At 40.8% G+C, this 14,096-nt stretch overlaps 1 protein-coding gene across 1 annotated transcript in view; it reads left to right on the top strand.

Annotated features, from left to right (window-relative positions):
• Positions 1 to 14,096, top strand: part of ltk (leukocyte receptor tyrosine kinase) — a 71,945-nt gene that overhangs the window by 47,988 nt on the left and 9,861 nt on the right. The window contains exons 16-21 of the mRNA XM_082515838.1: positions 3,741 to 3,926; positions 4,632 to 4,730; positions 9,980 to 10,144; positions 10,312 to 10,422; positions 13,684 to 13,870; positions 13,956 to 14,046. Of these exons, the coding sequence (XP_082371964.1) occupies positions 3,741 to 3,926; positions 4,632 to 4,730; positions 9,980 to 10,144; positions 10,312 to 10,422; positions 13,684 to 13,870; positions 13,956 to 14,046 (839 nt within the window). The remainder of the gene's footprint in view (positions 1 to 3,740; positions 3,927 to 4,631; positions 4,731 to 9,979; positions 10,145 to 10,311; positions 10,423 to 13,683; positions 13,871 to 13,955; positions 14,047 to 14,096) is intronic.

The following is a 14,096-nucleotide window of genomic DNA, read 5'->3' as shown; positions in this document are numbered from 1 at the left end:
AGTCATCTACCGTTCACTGAAGGCTCATCAGAAATGGTCTCAGTGGAAGGCTGGCTATCAAGAAGCCATTCTTAAGGAAGGGAAAGACGGAGAAACAGCTGAGGTATGCGACATTATACAAGAACTGGACTGAAAGTCAATGGCAAAACGTCAAATGGAATAATGAATCCGAATTTTACATTTTTGGCTCGAACCATTGAGTGAGGTACAACATTAACTTTCTACAGCCATCTGTGAAACACAGTGGAGGTTTTGGCAGAATTAGAAACATAGGAAAGTACACATCTTGATCATCCAATACCATCTGGAAAGCATCTGATTGGCAGTGGCTTCATTTTTTAACATGACATTGATCCCAAATACCCTGCAAATTCAGTAAAAGCATATGGAGGTAGAAAAACACACAATCGATAACTATAAGTGATGGATTCGTCCCCCCAGAGCTGAGACCTCAACATTATTGAAGCAGTGTGGGCTCATCTTGACAGTGAATGCAACAAAAAGCATCCAACATCCAAAGAAGAGCTTTGAATGTCCTTCAAAGAGCCCAGGGAAATTACAAGAAAGCAGCCCGAAAGAGTTCTGTGTCAACGAATAAAGGTGGTTGTACCAAACATTTGCCTTCAAACTCATTATAATTGAACTATTTGCTCTATAATGTGTTTCCAATGAACAACTACAAATATTTTGTTATTTTCCTAGCAAAAACAAAATTAATAAGGGGTGAGTCTTTGTTCAATACAGGCCACAAAGGTCACTCCTCACTAAATAACTTCACTTTGATGTTGTCACGGTCTGACTGGGGCAGACCGTATGTGTTGCAGAGGAGGACTCAAACGCAGACCAAAACGTGGTGTGGATTAACAAAACAAGCCGTTTATTGAGGTTAGCAACGAGGGTACAAAATAATAGGGCATCGGTGAAAACTAAACAATAACCTAAACTGGGTGAACTAATAACAAAACATGAAAAACCTTAACCATAGTGAACTGACATGGGTACCTGGAGATGAGACATGGATGAGCAGACGACCTGACAATGGCACGCAGAAAACAAAGGGCTTAAATACATACATGAGGTGATCAGGGGAAGTGGAGACACATGGGGGAAACAGCTGACAGACATAAACCTAATGACAGGACCAGGAGAGGAAAGCTAAATACAATAAACAAAGAACACATGACATTGTCAGAATAAAACAGGAAATACTAAAACTAAAACATGACAACACAACTTAACAGACCTAATATGTGATGAATAAATACAAAACCCCAAAACATAGAAAACCCAGGAATAATAACTGCCTAAACTAAAGGCAGATAGGAAATAACACAAACTAAATCACATAACAAAATGAGACAAATACAAACATGAACTCAGAGCGCTGGGTCAGAGACCCAGCCTGTGACAGATGTGTTCAAATCTTGAGATGTCTGACTTTAAGATGACTCCGTCCACCCTTGCATAACTGAGGAAAATGAAGTTACTGTTATTGTGCCCACAGTATTAAATATTCTATTCAATTATGTAAAAGAATGAAACGGCTTTCCAGAATCAGTGTTCCTGGCATTTTTCCCTATTAAAAACTAGATTCAATAGAATTAGTTAGATGGAATGCTATTGTTTGTTGCATAACAGGGTTTTTTTTACTTAGCAGCACACACAAAAATGTATTACAGAAAGCAGCGTATGAAATTTAATATAAAGTTGGATCCATAGATTTCTGGGGCAATGACATTTCTTTTGTAAGTGTGCAAAAGGAAAGGAACTTCATCCAAGTATTGAAAACAGTCCTCATAAGTAAACTTGTCTTAGTTTGTCCTTTTATGTTTTCCTAGTCAATGCAGCACTTTTGTTAAACCCCTTCATTTAAAGCTGAAAGTCTGCACTTCAATTACATCTTGATTGTTTGATTCAGAATCCACTGTGGAGGTGTACAAAAGCAAAATTACAAAAATTGTTTCATTGTCCAGATACTTTCTTCCCTAACTTTAAAAGCTGCAATTGTGGGTATTTTTTCTTTTTGGTTACAAATTACCCTTTACACTTTATGTTCAAAGAAAAGTTTCATTTTCTTATAAAGGACGTGCTGTAAACTTTGGATGAGAAGACGTTGTTCTGACTGAATTCAGTGTCATCTGATACCAAAGCACGCATTTCATTTGTCCAAAAGGTAGCCGGAGATATGAGAGGATTTATTTGTTCTGTATTCTCACACACACAGGGTGGCGCAGGTTGGCATGCATGTGTTTGGCCTGTGGATAATGGGATGTATCTGGAATTCACTTCTTTCGCTGGAACATTCTCAGTAAATCCCTTCTGACCAGCCGAGACTCAACGAGAACCGTTTATCAACTCATCTTATTGAAACCTCTGAGAGACTGTTTAGATAAAGATCTGCGTGTCAGGGCAAGTTTGCAGCTCGAAGTACTGAGCAGATGAGGTCTTTCTGTTTACGTGCGTTTGCATGTGTGCTGATGTTTAAAGTGCCACCACATGAGACAAGCCCTATATATACAGTATATTATCACTGATCAAAGACCTCTAAAGGGCAGAGGAACATCTTTCAGTGAAGCTTGTCTTCCTTTGATATGTTGTTTGTATGAAACCTGCTTATATCTGCCCGTCTTTGTAGATTAGAGATGATGGTTGAACCCGTTAACTCTTTTTATTCATTGCGAGGCGTCTCTGTATTCATCAGTTCACTTTGGTGCAGTCAAAGGTTAAATTCATGCCCAAAACAAAGCTGCAGTATAGCTACATTGTTGCTGTATAAGTGGATGGGCGGAACGTCTCCTTTCAGTTTTAACATTTTTTATGGCGACCGAATAGCTGACGCTTTACTCTTGACCCTTTGTCCACCCACCAGCTGCCTGCGAATGGAAACAAAGAAACACAACAACAGAACAAAAAACAGCCGGAAAAATCAAAAGCCCTGTGCTAAAACTTCTCCCTCATTTCTGTATTTGATACGCTCCACATCCGAGTGGATTTGCTCTGACCTTCTCAATTATAGTCTAAACAAGACTGAACTTATTTGTCTTTAAAGTGTGCCTTCTGGCTTAACAGACAGACAGCTCTCTCACTGATTGCCTCCACCGCTGACTCAATATGCTGAATCACCAGTCGAAAGTAGGGCCTAATTTGTGACAGCGGAGACAAGCTCACAACAGACACTACACACATTGGTGGCTGTAGATACTCCATAAAACCTCACTGATGACTGTGTCTGTGCTTATATCCAGACTGCAAAGAATCTCAGTGTAACCCGAGCAGAACATAAAAACATTCATTTAGTAGTCATGAAGTGTGAAAATAGTTACTCTTTAGAGACCCTTGTCAAGTCTGAAAAAGCTGCCTAAAAGATATCAGCCATACAACCTGATTTGGGTTTGGTAAATGCAAAGTTATGACAGAGAGCCTGTTTTTGGATCTTGATCCACACCGGGGCCTAAAAGTCAGGATACTTTGGCCTGCGTATAATTTCGAAATCTCCCGAGTACCCTTTTAAAATCAAAGCTGGCTCGCTCACATTACAGCAACAGTGTAAGCCTTCAGGTTATTTTATGAACCCTTATTAAACTAATTTTTAATGGCAACTCATTTTTTCGTTGTTCTCAGTCGGTGAGTTTTTTCACTGCAGCAAACATCAAACACACGAACCGTGTTTTACAACCTTGTGCAATGCTCCCAAAGTAGCTCTTGTAACAGTGAATGACTTTGTTTTGTTTCCCTTAAAGGTGGAGGTGGCAGCTGGAAAGATAGTTCAAGTTCTCACCTGATGGCTGGCAGATCCCTGGTGGAAGGTGCCGAGGGGGGATCTTCATGCCCCCTGGCGCTGTCTAAGCTCAGCTGGTCGACCTTCGGAGGGTTTGGAGGAGGAGGCGGTGCGTGCACAGCTGGAGGAGGTGGAGGAGGATACAGAGGTAACCGTATTTTGTCATCATATTGTTATTTCAACCCAGACTAAATTTTTAGTCAGCTACTTGGCACTACTACCCTACTCCTGTACTTCTTTTTCTTCTTCAGACTCCATTTAGTGGTCACCACAAAGGACTTGTTGCATCTATCTCACTTTGTCCCCTTAGCTTTGTTCTCTCTCGCACCAACCCTCTGCATGTGCTCCTTCGCTACATCCATGAATCTACTCTATGGACTTCTTCTTCTCTCCTCTTCTTCCTGGCAGCTCATCTTCATTGTCCTTTGTATAGTACTCTACTCTGCAGATTAACATTTATAACTCAGAGCTGACAGGGCTTCAGAGGGACATGCAAGAGAGTAAAAACTGTTGGAAGGCTAAAGCAAATGCATTCAGTCATCGAACCTCTTTGTGAGGTTCGATGACTGAATGCATAGAGGAGTATCAGCTGATTGTGGGTTATTTTGACTGCAGTCTGCTGAAAATACTGCTCAGCTTGATTCATTACTTCTGTGCCAGCAATCTGTTCTTCATTTTTAGTGTAACATTCATGTACAATTTCCACTGTTGCAAGCAGTGTTAAGAACTAGATTTGAGTTAGGATTAAGGTATTTTTTTTGCCTTGATAATCATATTTTACATCAAAAGAAAACTGTCGTTTAGACAAGAGTTAAAGTTATTACTATTATTTTTGTTGGTTTGTTTTTGACAGGAGGCGATGCTGCATTGACAGATGACATCACAGCTGATGGTCAGAATGGAATTTCATTTATTCACCCGATGGGAGAGATTTTTCTGCAGCCTCTGGCAGGTGAGACTGAGCGTGGCACCCTACTCCTGCATCTTTATATCGAGAGGTTTTAAGAGATTAGCGGAGGATACAGGACGCAAAAGAGCAAATACCATTCCCAGATGGAAACCTTGAGATGCTACTGAATATTTTTCAGAAGGTTATAACTGGATGATTCGCTAAAACGTTTTGTACAAGTCTTTGTACAAGATCAGATTTGAGTGCTTATTCAAGTACTAAATAGAGTAAAGCAAGAAAGACCAAGTGCTTCATACTTTATCAGCTAATAAAGCCAATGAGATGCAGCTGAAAGCATGTAGCACCTTGGCATAGGTTTAAAATTGTGTGATCATGCTAGAGTTAAGAGGAAGACTCCAGCAAAGTAGAATGGAAAACAGCAGAGCTAAAGTAAAAGTTTGCTAGTAACAGGAAATTCCCACTCTCATGAGTTCATCGTTAAACAGTTTAATAATATCTATGTAAGGCCAAACCAACACCGACTCGCTGTGCTCGCTCGGCCCCCGGGCGACACTGTATTAAAAACAGACACAACTCTGTAATGAAAATCTCTGCGTGCGCTCAGATATTTGTGAGCTTCCCTCCCTCCAAGACATCTACAGGAAGCGGTGCCTGAGGAAAGCGGGGAGGATCATCAAGGACTCCAGTCACCCCAGCCATAAACTGTTCAGACTGCTTCCATCAGGAAGGAGGTTCTGCAGCATCCGGTCCCGTACCAGCAGACTGAGAGACAGCTTTTTCCATCAGGCCATCAGACTGCTGAACACGTCATAGACACCTCAGCTTCACTACTGGAACTTTAACATTATGCACTCCACACTGTATATAAATGCCACTTGTTTTGCACATATTTAACTCTGTATATTTTATATATTTTATTATTATTATTATTATTATTATTATTTTATTTTATTTTTTTACTATTTAATTTGTAAAAATGTGTATACACACACACACACACACACACACACACACACACACACACACACACACGTAGGAAAATATTTAGTATACACATCCAGAAATGCATACACTATTATATATTGTACATATATTTATTAGTTTCAGGTTGGCCATTCTTGTATTTTGCTCGTTTGTGTTGTTGTGTTTGCACATCTCTGTTGCTTGTGGGGCTCGCACACAAGAATTTCACTCGCATGTGCTGTGCCAGTGTGCCTGCACATGTGATGTGACAATAAAAAGTGATTTGATTTGATTTGATTTGATTTGATATTTACCAAAAATGTCATCAGCGAACAGTATGGGTTCAAATTGTGGTCATAAATATTTTGTACGTGTAAATCAGGATTTGTATGTGTAAAAAGAATTTGTGTGTTTGTAAAAAAGATTTGTGTGTGGACAAAAATACGTGAGAAAGTCTGCACTCAAGTTTCAAGTACGAATTTTGACCCTATTTTTCTTCCTTTCATCTGATTGGCCAATGTCATGTCAATCACAAATTTAACTATCCAATCAGAGAACAGATGGGTTTGGCTGTTGGCGGGGTGCTTTTTTGAACTGCAGGTTCTTGAAGGGAATAAATGCCCTTTTTCATGCCAGCCCAGCGTTTTCCTTCATCACCACGAAGGAAAACAGTCTGTGGTGGTCTGAGTTTGGTGATTTTTGTGTCACAGGTTTACGTGCTTAATACAGGGACCTCCTGAACCTTTTCAACAGCGCTGCGAACCTCCGTGAGCGGGAGGGGGGGGCAGTGTTGTGGAAATGACAGTCTTCACTAGTGGGGATACTTACAAAGCTTTCTTCGTTATGAATTATCATACATGTTTTTATTGAACATTTGAAGAACCAGCAAAAAAAACAGAAACTCTTGTAGAGGACAAAGTCAGAGATAGAAACGACAAGGAGCAGGTGCATCTAGTACAGGTAGAGCTGCTGCAAAAGCCCACAGAGCTCAGCAGCCAGCGCAACAAATTCTGGATCCTTTGCTTTTAGTTAGCAGTTAGCATTAGCAGCACATGCTGCGCACTGTGACTCACAGCAATGGTTCCGGGTCAGCCCTGACTTTGTGTTAAACTAATCCTAAAGTAATATTGGTATTTCTAACCACTGACATACCACAACTTTATCATTTCAACATCTGCTGAAAGTAAGGGGACCTAGCTTCTTGCAAAACAAACTCGGGATCTCGCAAAACTTTTGCGAAATCTCGCAAAAGTTTCATACATCTCCGAAAACGTCGGAGCACTTTTGCAAATATGTGATGTCTTGTAAACCGAGCAGAAATCTGACGTTTACACAACTACATTCACGCCTCAAAATATCTTAAAAGTGTATTTTGTGACCCAGAAAGAGTAATATTACAACTAAGTAGCTGTTGTTGTTGGAATTCAACTTTTGCGAGATCTCGCAAAACAAACTTGGGATCTCACAAAAGGTTTGCGAGATCTCGCAAAAGTCTTAATTTTTTTTTCTCCCATGTCCCCTGCGGGGCTCCGTACAAACCTGATTTACAAGTACAAAATATTTATGACCACAATTTGAGCCCATAGAACAGAGGTCATTGCCTGATTAGTGTGTGATTAATGTTTAATGCCATAAATAAGGCTACAAACTGCAGGCTCAGTATGTGTTGGTCTAAGATAGCACCATGCATTGTGTTTTTGTGACAGCAATGTGAATCTCAAATGACGAATCCTCAGGTTCATGTAATACTTCTAACAGCTAAACCAGTCAATGTCTCTCGGTGTGCTTTTGTCTAAGTTTGCTTTGAACTATATTTGTGGGGTCACAAATCCAGGAGACCACAGTACATGCAGGGTTCAGCAGCTTTGTGAGGACCAAAAATGCTGGATCCCACAAGCAGAAGTGGCTGTTTGGGTTAGGGTTGGGCAATCAGTTGTGATGAGATGGTTTAGTTTAGACTAGGGGATTAACTAGGGAATGCACTACCTGTATATCAAGGACAAGTCCTCAGAAAGGTGTGCAAGGATATGTGTTTGTGTGTTAATTGCTTTTCTATCTGTTTGTATGAACATTTAGGAGTATATTCTCATGAATATATGGGCTTATTTTTTTCCTATTTTTGTTGAAACTAACAGCCCATCTGATTCTCATTATTCAGTGGGAGGAAGAGGAAAGTGGCTAATTCACAGCGTCATGCAGCCTGTTGCCTTCGGCGCCAACAGACAGGCCTCCATTCTCGTGTGAAAGACTTTGTTGTTTATGCAGTGTGCCATGCCACTTTAAAACACAATGTCGGGGTCTGCAACATGAAACACATTCAAAGCATGATCAGGGGGGAAAAAGAGAGAGAGAGAGACATTATTATAATAATTAAATTTCAAGGCAAATGCATTTTTCTCTGTGATGTAGTTAAATGATCTCTCGCTTTAATTGAAGGATGAGTTTAATAAATCGAGGACACATGGAGAAGCCCTATTCTTCTTCCTGTTAGAAAACTGCATCATTAAAACAGCGAGGCTCTTCCTACGTCACAATATAGTTTATCAATTAAACTAATTATAGAAAGAACATTAAAAAAATGCAGCTCTGCTGTACTGTATGCATAAATTTGCAGTAATTGTTTTCCAATAATTAAAATCCTTTATTAGTTTCAAATTATATATATATATATATATATAATATTTAACTTAATATAACATATTAATGCCAGCAACACACTTCAGCAGCAGTGGGACACACTTTTACCAACGTTTGTCTGACTTTTGTAGGCAGCCTTAGCACCTGTTTACCAGGAGATTTTCATCAGATTTTCAGATGTGTAACATCATGTCATTTTCATATCCACCATATATGTAGATGGTGTAGTGTACACATGCACTGATAATGTAAAAATATGTGTTTAAAACAAAACAGAAAACCTGAATGTATTACAATCATTTTCTGTAAAAGGAACACACATGTGGCAGAGAGTGGACTGAACGCAGGGTTCAACAGACAGAAATAAACTCAAAATCCGTTTTATTTAGCTGATAACAGGCAAGGTAAACAGAAAGAAAAACAGGAGCAGGATAAGCATAAACTAACAAGAGGCAAATGAGACCAACAGAAACTCACACACTAAGAGGGAGAGCACAACAAAGAACAGAGGGAGATGCAGATGTTATAGACACAAGAGGAGAGTGGACACACCTGGAAGCACAGCTGAACAGAATCTAACAAGACAGGGGAAGAAAAACTGTACATGACGTACACAACACGACAATCAAAATAAAATAGGAACTAACTCACATACTGAGAACCAGACTAAGACATGTTAACTTGACACAAGGACCAGACGTCCAGCCATGTCACAATGGGGACCCAAAAAGACGAAACACAAAGATTAGTGATGATTACGGGAACTCGACCAGACAACCACAGAGACAGGCCAAAGAGAGACACGACTAGGACAGACACAAAAAGGGATCTAACATAATTGAACAAGAACCAAGAAGAAGAAATATAAATAACAAAATTCAAGGGCACCAATGAATACTAAAGTCAAGAGTCATTAATCAAGAACTAGAACATGAAAATCTTCTAGTTCCAAAGAAACGGATAATAAGTCCAACACAAATTCAAGATAACTGGTTGGAGAGCCAGGACCATGGGCTATAACTCACCAAGGCAACCCTTCTTTTTATTTTTATTTTATGTGCTCATTTTGAATTTGAGGCCAGCAACACGTTTACCACTTTGTTGCATCATCTCATCATTTAACACTCTTTAAACACTCTGTAAAAGCTTGGGAACCAAGAAGACCCACTGCTGTAGTTGCAGAATTTTATAGAGTGTCCCACTTCTTTTGGAAAGGGAGAGAGGTGGGGGTTATGAATGTATTAAAAAGCTATTTGATCACAAGCACAAGATGTTCTTGACATGTGATGTGTTAGGACAATAACAAGTCTGATTTTATAGTGTCATGGAAAGATCAAAGTACTATCTGGATCATCTCCATCTACTTATTCTTTAATTTGTCATAATTGTGCTTTCATTTAAAAAAACACCGTTTTATGTACTCTGTTTTGTGGGAGTTTTTGTTTAAGGATTACCTTTTAGTTTGGTGGTCTAGTTGGAATTTACTGGGCAACAAAGGAGCAGTGTGGCTTTCATTTTATAGCCAAAACCTGCTATACTAAAGCTTGTTTCTCTGTGCTACAGATGTCTTTTTCCCTCTATGGCACAGATGAATAGGCTGCAGAGCTAAATGTGTGTTGGTTTCATCCCCTCACTCTCTAACAAATAATTTTCCTTTTGATGTTTGTGTTTATTTCCTGTCTTCTTTCTAGCAATGGAAAGTCACGGTGAGTGTGAGATCAAGGTGCAGCTGAACTGCAGCCACTGTCAGACGCAGAGCTGCAAACGAGAAGCAGATACTCACCTCATCCTCTGCCTCTGTGATGATGATGATGAAGTCCTGGACACTGACAACGTTACATGTTCTAGGCCTCCAAGTATGTCTGTAAAACCCAGCAAACGGTCTTGCTTTTACTTGTGAGCCATGATATGTCAGACGTTTTGTTTTAATGTTAGTTTTAATGACACGTTTAATCCCTCACAATTCTTTCCCATCTAAGCAGCTAACAAACACTAATTGACCATCTCTGCTCCACCCCTCCAGTGACTCAAAGCCCGACTCCACCGGTCCCGATGCCGACATCCCTGATCCTGGCTGTTGTGGTCTCCACCGTCGCCAGCGGCTTTGCACTGGTCTGCGCCGGCGTCATCCTCAGTAAGAGACTCCTCCAGTTCTGTGCGCAGTCTGTGCCCTCCACCTTCCACCGGCTGTGAGCACAGCTGGGACACGCAGATGCTTCCAGATGTTACTAATAACAGAAACAGAAACAACTTTGATAAATGTTGGTTTAAATGCCCTTCGCTGGCTGTGCGGAAGATGACTAAAGGAGCGATGGCAAAGATATGGTTGTGAATTATTAGACGCTGACAGTGAGCACAGTATGAACACTCATTACAAGCACTCATTCCAGGTAACGCTCTCTTTTCTCTGGCTGTATGTATATACAGTATAAATAGGTGAAACTAGACTATTTTGCTGATGAGAGGCGATAAAGAGGTGACTGTTAAATACCGTATTGTTTATATGCTGTATTCAGTGCCTGCAGTGGAACGATTGCTCTCGTGGAAGCATGAACCATTTTCGAGACGTGCTGTAAGTGTCTCGCTGCATGAATTCATTCTAAAAAAAATGCTGATTATAAAAAAAGCACAAGCAGAAAGAGTTGACATTTAAGTTTCTTTCAGTATGAGTGGGTTTCTGTAGCGGTAAATGTCAGCTGTTATAATTTATTGTCTGTAAAAAACAAAAAAACAAACACAGAAGTGATTATACAGACATGAAGATTACAACAGTATTTGAAAATGAAGAACTGTGATAAGAGATTAGCCTTTTTTGTCATTTTGAGAAGCGCGCAGCGACAAGCGTGAGTTGAGCTGAACCCACGGGCATCGACTCCGTGATAAGAGGATAGAGCAGAAATTGTTCCTCTTTAAAAGTGTTAAATGCTATCCACACAAAGTGCTATGATATGGAGTATTAGAATAAGTAGGTGCTTGTTTGCTGAGCGACAAGGTTAACAGAGTTTCTCTTGTAGGCTGCGGGTTTGAGACAATCAGATGGTCAGGCAGGCTGTAAAATGCTAAAATAGGAGTAATTAGGGAATTAACCATTACATTTGTATAGCTTTAATTTAACTACTCTGTAGCAACCACACTTAAAACAGGAAGCTCAAGAAAGAAGAGAGGGATTCTGAGACAACCACATTTTGACAATGAACATGGTCTCAAAGGCTGCTATGCAAAATATACTGTTAAGTGCCTTCTTTTGTATACCAAATCTCGTTTGATTAACTCCAGACACTTTATACAAATACAGTTTTAACAACACGTGGAGTCATTTTCCAGTAATGTAGGACAGTGAGGGATTATACAGCTAATAACACTCGGAGCACCTTTGTCACCTTTTGTGACAACTGTGTGCTGCAGACTTTATGAGAAGGGAATCCTCTAACAAGAGCTTTGTAAAGGTGTGCGTGTATAGCAGGTTCTCTTTCTCTCTCTCTCTGTTGTCCTTTTCATGACCTCACTGAAAACTCAAATATTAAGCAAAGCTCAGCTATTTTCCCACAGCGCGAATTGATGAGAGTAAACTTTGTGTCAGAGCCTCTGGAGGAATCGGCGCTGCGCTGACTTCCTGCAGAATAACAGCTACACTCCCAGCTCCCCGGGGGTTTAAAGCAGCCTGACAAGAAAACCAGGCATGACCAAACAGTTGGGACTTTTTAATGAAGTAATGCATGTAAAAACCTCCTGTAAGGAAAGCGATACGGAGTAACTCTTACAGATTTAAGAGTAATGTGGACATTTCACCTCCTGGCAATGAAATCCGAGCAGAATAATGTCCGTTTTCCAGCCGAGCCTGAAGCAGAAGGTATTTGAAAATTTATGTGGTGACCTCCACCTTCACACTCCCCCCTCAAATTTCCGTTTCGCCACAAGCTTTATTCTGAATCCCTTATATCTCATGATAACTTAGCATGAAACGTTTAACCTCCCATTTTAAATGACACCCTTAACGCACACAGTGCAGTGAAACAGTGCTCTGATGGAGTCGAGTGTTTCTATTTTTTTGTTATCAGTAAGTGCTAATGGCTGACCATTAAAAGATGGCGATTTATGTTGGATGTGGTTGGTTTTCTGTCAGCAGAAGTGAGAGAATATGTCGATAAAGTGCGGCGGACTTGGTGAAAAGCGACGTGTGAGAGCTGGAAGAGGCGAGTTATTCATCAGATAAATGTCCTTTTAGGATAAAAGACTGCAGTCTGCATTTCTGCTGTGAAGTTCTTCCTTAAGAAAGTTTGAGCTCGGTGTAATTAAACATAAATACAACCCCGCAATCAGCTTATCAGAGTGTAATCTGACAGACGATAATTGCAGATACGGCGGTGCTACTAGTGGTGCGTACTGGGCCACTATATGCAAAATGGAACACTAACTGCATTGTGTGTAAATGTGTGCACTTGCTCTTAAATAAATCAGTTCCTAAACAAAGGCTGATGACATTCATTTTTATAACATCTGCTTTTAAAAAATACATATTTGGGGAGGATGGGGTGTTTTTACTGGAGCGTGTTTAATTTTTTAAAAAAGGCAATGAACGTACACACACGCTTCAGGTTAATGGTGTCTCCTTACCTGAGCTCTCCCCCATGCAGGGAGGTAGTCTGTTCCCTGGGCGCCCCATGTCCTTCACCCCCACCTCTTCCTCCTCCTCCTTCTCCTGCTTCTCCTCCTTAAAACTCCCCTTATCCCAACTCCTGAGTCCCTAGCATCTGCACCGGGCGATGGCTCGACGGCACCTCTTACCTGCACGCAACGCCCCCCCTCCCTGGCAGACTACCAACCTGCATCGGGGACATGGGCTGCCTCCATGGCGGGTGAGTCCAAACTCACTGGCACAGACAGTATAGGAGCAGTAACCAAGGAGAGGCCATCCCACATGCATGTCAGTTAGGTTAGTGGCTTTAGAAAGAAGCCAGCTCACTTGACTTCTGAAGGCAGCTCATCGTCTCTGCTTGAGGCTTCAATAACTGCTACTAACATAACATAACGTGTGAATTACAGATCCATACTGAGGGTGGTGTTTGAAGAGGTAGAACTCCAGTGTTGGAGAAGTGCTATGCAGAATTGGTGGAGTATTCTTTAAGAACAAAAATGAAGCCCTTTTTGCCATATTTTTATAGCTTTATTCCCACTAAGAATGTTGTTTTAGGATTGGAAAAAGTTATTGAGATGTGGCTTGATCCCTCCTTGTGTTGCCGCTCCTACATTCAGACAGATGGTCAGGAAGATCCTTCTGCCACTTACATGCACTTGTAGGGTCCTGATTAAAGTTTGCTGATAATTTTTGTCAAGGGTTTGTCGACTCTTTAATATAACAAGCTTGTTCGTCCCTCTGCCTCGTCTTTTTCTGCAGTGTGGTACCGCAAAAAGAACGACCTGCATGCAGTGAGGGGGCGTCTTCAGAGTCCCGAGTATAAGCTGAGCAAAATCCGTTCCTCCACCATCATGACGGACTACAACCCAAACTACTTTTTCACCGGCAAAGCCGCTTCGTTCAGTGAGCTGAAGGAAGTGCCACGCAAGAACATCACCCTACTGAGGTATGACACAAGCGGACTCAATGTTAGAGTGCCAGTTTAAGCTTCTGCTCTCCGTTTCATTCGTTGTGTTTTCTCTCCTCTTTAGGGCCCTTGGTCACGGAGCCTTCGGTGAAGTCTATGAAGGTCAAGTTCTGGGGATGAGTGGTGATGGCAGTGCTATGCAGGTGGCCATAAAGGTCAGCCACTCATATTTTCTTAAATATTTGCACTTAAATGTTTAACAATG

This window comes from Aulonocara stuartgranti (assembly GCF_965226115.1).
Source record: "Aulonocara stuartgranti genome assembly, chromosome: 19".
Taxonomy (NCBI): domain Eukaryota; kingdom Metazoa; phylum Chordata; class Actinopteri; order Cichliformes; family Cichlidae; genus Aulonocara; species Aulonocara stuartgranti.
The sequence above is the reverse complement of the archived record's forward strand: the minus strand, read 5'-3'. Positions and strand labels throughout refer to the sequence as shown.